Source organism: Dryobates pubescens, chromosome 29 (genome assembly GCF_014839835.1).
Source record: "Dryobates pubescens isolate bDryPub1 chromosome 29, bDryPub1.pri, whole genome shotgun sequence".
Lineage (NCBI taxonomy): Eukaryota > Metazoa > Chordata > Aves > Piciformes > Picidae > Dryobates > Dryobates pubescens.
In genome coordinates, this window is record NC_071640.1 from 6,727,719 (window position 1) to 6,735,057 (window position 7,339).

The window sequence follows — 7,339 nt, forward strand, 5'->3', positions numbered from 1 at the left end:
TTACTGAAAACACAAATTACCTCTCTGATCTACACAGGCACTTACATGCTTGCATGCATTTACCAAGGGAGAGAATGTGGTGCATGCATGCATAGACACATTGTAACACAGAGAGAAATAAATAGTGATGTTTTCTGTAGGATACAGAAATGAGATGGCAAAGATTCTATCTAATGTTGTCTACTAGAGCTTCAAAATGTTCAGATCCATAACTGGTATCTACACTATATTTAGCTAAACAGACTTTGAGCTATTGTTGTGATATTTACATTGTGGTGTGCCGCCATTGTGGTCCCGGTCTGCAGCTAATGCCTGGGGAGCAGATGTGGCTCTGATGTAAAGGGAAAAGTGTGTAGCAGTTGGTGTAGTTAGTGAACACATAGGGCACCAAGTCGCTGCTTCATTCCTGGAAATCACAGTATCACAGTACATTAGAGGTGGGAAAGGACCTCCAGAGATCATCGGGTCAAACTCTCATGCCAAAGCAGGATCACCTAGGGTAGTCAAATATTGAAATAGTGAAACATATTCTGAATTTCCATCCTGTGATCAGTCCCATGCCCTCAATTAAAAATGTATGCTTTTGTGGCATTTGCTTTAGGCAGTGCACATTAAGATCATCTCTTCCTGCCTGCAGTTGCTGTAGGTATTCAGATAAACCCAGGGTCAGAGCTGAACCTGTTGGCTTGTTTGGCAGCTGAAGAACAGTTCTTAAATACTCTGTTACCTTGATGGAACAAGTACAATTTTATATCCTATTTATTTTTCACCAGTTAAAAGTGATGATGAAGATGGAGATGTTAAGCCCACCAAAGGACAAGTAGCCCAAGGAAAGGGAAGTGATGATGGGAAGGACCCAAGAAGACCTAAACGACCAAGAACAATACTTACTACGCAGCAGAGACGAGCATTCAAAGCATCCTTTGAAGTGTCTTCCAAGCCCTGTAGGAAGGTAGGTGCTTCATCAGGGACCTGAAGTCAGCTCTTGTCAGGGAGTGACAGTCCTGTCAGGGATGACAGGATCAGACCACCACTCTCAAGAACCCCTGCCCCTTCCCAGGACAGCAGCAGGTGCCTTGGGGTGAACAAAGCGACCAGGCCAGTGTGTGATGATGCTCATCTAAACACCATCTCAGCCTGGAATGATCAGCAGCTTGGGACCATCCAGCTCATTGTCATTTCTGGATATTCACCCACAGTATGCAGAGCAGCTCCAGGACTGATTCCTGCTGAACAACAATATTTGCTTCTTATAAAACATGAGATAGCTCTTGAGTACCAGAGCCCAGGTAAACAAGTGGCTTTTGCCCTTCTCCTTCCCACCACAGAGGGAGTTGCCCAGCTTTGGTCCCACTGCTTATCCTTCCAGCCCTGCTTTTCTGTGGAATGTAACCCTGCTGCTGATCTTGTTTATGGCAGCTAGGGAAAGGCATAGCATATTGCTTCACTGATGGAGCTGGGGCAAATCAAATCTTCGTGAAAAGCAACCTAGGTAACTGGCTCCTTCTGAGTTTGATTGGAAAACAATGGAGTTGCATCCTGAAAGCTGTCACTGTTGCAAAAAGTGACATTCTCCTCCTGACGTGCAAGGTAGGTCTTTTGGGGCAGTGCAGTGTGCCTTTTAGCCATTTTAAAGTATGAAATTGTTCCTCAACAGTATGAAAATTGTTCACAGCCACATTTGTGTCTTGCACAGAACTGGTTTGTGGGCAAAATAAAATTGACGAAACGACTTAGTGTCGTTTTGCGCAGCTCAGGCCGTTCAGTGTTGGGAAACTGGTAGTGACACGAAGGGCAGAACTTCAACAAACTCTGCAAAACTATGAGGAATTAAAAAAGAAATGTAATTCCATACATGCAGGTTTTCTTGTAAGCACACAGGCATGTTCTTCTTAGCATAACTGATTAGTCTGGAAAAAAAAATCCTATAAGCCTAAATTATCAACCGTTTCGTCCTGTAGGTCAGAGAAACACTAGCAGCTGAAACAGGACTCAGTGTGCGAGTTGTCCAGGTCTGGTTTCAAAACCAAAGAGCAAAGGTAGGTTGTTTGTCAGGTTCTCAAAAGTGGAATGCAAATTGTCCTCCAACACAGATTTCCCCCCTCCCCTAGCACACACCACAGGGATCCCAGGACTGAACTGTAGGTATTTTGCATGCACTGCTGCCTACATCCATACAAGAAAGGCAACTTTCAAACACAGACATTAAGTTCATGTGCTCAAAGCAGCATGAGGTTGGGAGTAAATTTTGCATGCAAATATGAACTGGAAACTGAAATGTTTAGGCTTAGAAATGAAACTGAACCCACAGTGGTGTGTGCATGAGTATAACAATGGCTCTGCATTAAGTGATTCCATGTTTGCAGAGAGTTTTGCAAGGAAACAAAATTGTTGCATTCAGAGCTGTGAGCTTGTTCTGCTTTTCCTCTTCCATTCAGATGAAAAAACTTGCACGAAGGCATCAGCAGCAGCAGGAGCAGCAAAATTCACAGCGACTAGGGCAAGGTAGGGGATTTGTGATGAAGACAAAGCAAGGGGAAAAGAATCTGCAAGGCATCCTGGCCTGCATACGGAAAAGTGTGGCCAGCACGAGCAGGGAAGTCATTGTGTCCCTGTCCTCAGCACTGGTTAGGCCACACCTTGACTACTGTGTCCAGTTCTGGGCCCCTCAGTTTAGGAAGGATGTTGATTGCTGGCATGTGTCCAGGGAAGGGCAACAAAGCTGGGGAAGGGTTTGGAGCACAGCCCTATGAGGAGAGGCTGAGGGAGCTGGGGTTGCTTAGCCTGGAGAAGAGGAGGCTTGGGGGAGACCTTATTGCCTTCTACAACTACCTGAAGGGAGGTTGTAGCCAGGTGGGGGTTGGTCTCTTCTCTCAGACAACCTGTGTAAGAACAAGAGGACACAGTCTCAAGCTGTGCCAGGGAAGGTTTAGGCTGGATTTTAGGAAGAAATTCTTCACAGAAAGAGAGATTGGCCATTGGAATGGACTGCCCAGGGAGGTGGTTGAGTCACCATCACTGGAAGTGTTTAAAAAGAGACTGGATGAGGCATTTAGTGCCATGGTTTAGTTGATTAGATGGTGTTGGGCGATAGGTTGGACTCAATGATCTCAAAGGTCTTTTCCAACCTGGTTAATTCTGTATTCCTGTTTGCTTTGCAGAAGTAATGTCCAACCGAATGGAAGGGATGATGACATCCTACACACCACTTGCACCACCACAGCAGCAGATTGTAGCAATGGATCAAAGCAGTTATGGCACAGACCCATTTCAGCAGGGTCTTACCCCTCCACAAATGCCAGGCGACCACATGAACCCTTATGGTAAGGCATGCATCATTCTGCCGCATCAGAGTTAGCAGGGTTCCTGTGCTGGGGCACACACCACAGGTTCAGTGGAGTTAATTGCTCTTCTAAGATATTTTTTTTCTAGGATTTGTATCAGGGAATTTGTACCAATCAGTTTTGTGTGTGTGTTTTCATGTACACAGAAGGGGGTAGAAGAGAGCTCAGCCCAGGCTCTGGACACTCTTCCGAATCATAAATCAAGCGACATCACCTCTCCAGCTCCACTTTTTAAAATCCCCGTCCAAGACACTGAGAAATAAACAGTACCAAATTCTAGCTCCCTCTCAAGTTTTTTCCTTTGTCTAAGAAGCTTTGGGGCAAAAGTGCCTTCAACAAAGAGTAGCAATCTGTTCACTCCCAAAAGAATAAGCACCTCTGTCTATCTATCTCTAAGATACCTCAGACTGGATGCTTGGATTTGTTAAAGAACAATTCTTGAGCTACTAAGAGATGTATCTCCATGCATCTCTTGTGCATTTCTCCTGCATAATTTTATTGTCTGCCCAAGATGATGGTTTGCTTTCATGATTTCCTGACCACACACCCTCAAGTGGATAGGAACACTAAATGCATCACAAGCATGAAATGCCTAACAATTGCTTCTGGATGATTGCAGTGTGGCATTTAAATAAAATTTAAGAGGATTTCTCAGACTGTGATTATTGGCCGTGCTGTAGCCCCAAAGGGCCTCTTATGTCAGACTTGTTTCTGCTGACCAGGAGCACTTGATTGTAGAGGTCCATGTGCATATATCTTTTGTGAACATGGCATGCAGAGACCAAGAAAGAATCTGCTTTGGGTCTGTGTTACTTCTTCTCCCACTGAGACAAGTCCACAGGACACATCAGGCAATTTGGTAAATCCTGTAAGGAGCTGAGGACATTTGAAGTGCCAATGAGCATTAGGTAGCTCCTCAGCTTGTTGCTAACAGTTTGCTTGGATTTCTAAGCAAAACTCCTTGAGTGGCAAGTTCTGTGCTCCCGCAGGAGAAAGCACAAAGCTGTTTCAATTGAGTGCAGGAGGAAAAAGAGCCAGTCTGACGCTTTCTTAGAGCTCACAGCTAGAGCTCTTTCTGGCTCCTCCAGAGTTGAAGTAAGCTGAAATCTCAGTTGCTAAGGGAAATAAAAGGTGCTGTTCCAAACCAGCCCAAAAAGAGTGGAATTTTCTGAAAGGAAAGTGTGTTTACAACAGTAGCTCACTTGAGGCCAGGGAAGCTGAGTCTCCTTCTGCGTCCTGTCACATTTGTAGGTCTGTCTTTTACATTGTGCATAAATGAAAACCGTTACTGGTGATGGCTCTCAGACTGCTTTTTCCTGTTTGGGCACTCAATGTCTGGTCCCACCTTTCTCAGCAGCCCCAGTGCCCCAGCAAATGCCAAATCCCAGCTCACAGAAACCTGGGGACTTGCTCCTCCCCGGCGCTGTTTGCTCCCATTGTCAGCCAAGACTCTTTTGTGCTGCTGACTGAAGCATAAATTAGATCCTGGCAAATCTGGGTGGCACTGCTGCCAGTTGAACTCTGAGAATTGCTTGCTAGCCTTCCTCTTTGTAGGTCAGACTCCTAGAGTGAAATTAGATTAAGATGTAAAAACAAACCCAGGAGCGTTCCCTTTTGCTGCAGTGCGCAAGGTAGGAGCATCCGTGTGTACTGTGTCCCGCCGCGGCCGCACAGAACCCAGCTTAACATCTGCGTTTCCTTTGCAGGAAACGACTCCATTTTTCATGATATCGACAGTGATACCTCTTTAACTAGCTTGAGCGACTGTTTTCTTGCCTCTTCCGAAGTTAACTCCATGCAGGCTAGAGTAGGAAACCCCATTGACAGGCTGTACTCTATGCAGAGCTCCTATTTCGCCTCATGAAACTAAAAGAAACCAAGCAGCCGGCGTATATTTAGCCAGTGACTTTTTCCAGTGCAGACTCTACAGCCATATGTTGCCCAGCTCTTCCTTCACAGTGACTCCTGCTGCCTCTGGACTGCAAAGAGCATTTTTAGGAAGACTGTATCTGTGTGCATATATGTGTATGTATGTACATATATATTAATAGCTACCTACATACATACATATATAGAGAGAAACAAAACACATCCACCGGTCCCACCCCCTTGATTCCCAGCTTGCACCAGACCACGAGACAAGCACAGAAGGAACAGAAGACCCTGCTCGTCAGCAGCCTTTGGTTTGGGTTGAGCTCAGCGTTGTAAAGGAAATGGATTTTGTGGAAAGCCAGACCTTTCCCTCCTTTCTCTCTTCCTTTCTTTTGGATGTTTAAACTCCTTTTTGATTTGTTTTGGTTTTTGTTTTGTTTATTTTTAAAGCCACTGATACTGACATCAGTCGACCATATGACAAATAAATCGAAGAAACTGGAGATCCCTCCCTTTTCTTACTGCATGATTCATGCTATGTTGTGGATAAATTGCCATTTGAACTGTGAGAAGTTAATGTAAATGTGACGTTCAGCATTTGTTTCCTTTCTACACTGTTTCTACATAACCTAGATCAGCTCATTAGTTTATAGCCCTTATGCATATGATACTGGGGAAGCTGGTTAACGGTGATATTTGTGGGGAAAGCCACAAATTTGTGGAGAAAGCCAGGGATTTCAGAAGAGGGTCACAGAGCACTGGAACAGGCTCCCCAGAGGGATTGTGGAGTCTCCTTTTCTGGAGACTTTCAAGACCCATCTGAATGTGTTCTTGTGTGACCTGTGTTGGATTCTATGGTCCTGCTCTGGCAGAGGGGTTGGATTCAATGATCTCCAGAGGTCCTTTCCAGTCCCTAATATCCTGTGATCCTGTGAAGAAAGGTCTATGACCCTGGAGAGGAGATGCATGTTATGGGCAGAGGGTTTTAGGTTAGTATTGATCTTAAATAATTAAAACTAAAGGTGCTTACAAGACAGAGGTTTATTTAATTATTTTTTGGGGGGTTGAAATGGGAGAATGAAACATTTGCATTTGTTTGTAAGTATTGCAGTGCCAAATTTCAAATCTAGATCATGATTGGCAAACATGTGCTGTTCATTCCATTCTGTTTCTTTATGTTTAGGATGAGGCATAAAATGTGCTCTGTTCCATTGTCCATCTGGAATAATTAAGCACTAACTTTAATTATTTGTCACGCCTCAGCAAGAACCTGTGATACACAATTCTAGCCTAAACCATCAGAAGTCCTGGAATCTGCACTGACTGGGGGGAAAAAAATGTGTAAGAGATCACAATGGGAGGTTTAGATATGTTTGATCTGGAGTCTAACCCAAGTCCTGCAGATTTCACACTGCCTGGACTCCTGTACTTACCTTAAATAGCCCCAACTAACCTGGTAGTGCTAACATAGGAAGAACAAGTGCACAAATTGAAGGGAATGTCCCAGCTGAAGTCTGAATGTCTCAGATGCTGAAGTTTGAGCATATGTCATATAGATTTTTTTGTAGGGCATAAAATATCATAAATAATAATAATAGTATAGTTATAAATATTGCCTGGTGATAATTATAATGTGGAGAGGCAGACAAGTATGGTCATGGCTCTTAGTGGAGAAAACTTCATGGGGAAAATTTGCCAGGGTAATATCAGTAATTATAGGGTGTGTTCAAAATAGAGCTCATGGGGAAAGATTGGCAGGATAGGCACTTTCTTAAATAAATACCTTTAATATATTGACCATAACAGCCGAAAACAAGTCCAAAGCGTTGGTTAATCTGAATCCTCCAGGCTGAGGACTGGTACCCGGCCAGCACTGCAGAGCCTGTCATGGGCTCAGCACCTTCTGCAGGAGCCCAGGACTCTCATCACTGGGGGAGACCAGTGTGGGCCCCCCACAGCCTCAGGACCCAGGGGACAGCAGCCTCAGTGGAAGGCGGTCCTGCTGGGGATCCCTGTGGACAGCTGCCCACCCACCACTTTGCTGATGGAGGAGGGCCCTCTTTTGTCCCAGAGGGATATAGAAGGCCAGGATCAGATGATAGGTGTAAGAGGAAAAATAAGAT

The 7,339-nt window shown here is 44.7% G+C and overlaps 1 protein-coding gene across 1 annotated transcript in view; it reads left to right on the forward strand.

Annotated features, from left to right (window-relative positions):
• The window catches only part of LMX1B (LIM homeobox transcription factor 1 beta), a 97,042-nt gene extending 91,446 nt beyond the window's left edge, over positions 1-5,596 (forward strand). The window contains exons 4-8 of the mRNA XM_054174223.1: positions 774-952; positions 1,962-2,039; positions 2,439-2,505; positions 3,162-3,323; positions 5,051-5,596. Coding sequence (XP_054030198.1) covers positions 774-952; positions 1,962-2,039; positions 2,439-2,505; positions 3,162-3,323; positions 5,051-5,208 — 644 coding nt within the window. The 3' untranslated portion in view covers positions 5,209-5,596. The remainder of the gene's footprint in view (positions 1-773; positions 953-1,961; positions 2,040-2,438; positions 2,506-3,161; positions 3,324-5,050) is intronic.
• Positions 5,597-7,339: the final 1,743 nt, after the last annotated feature.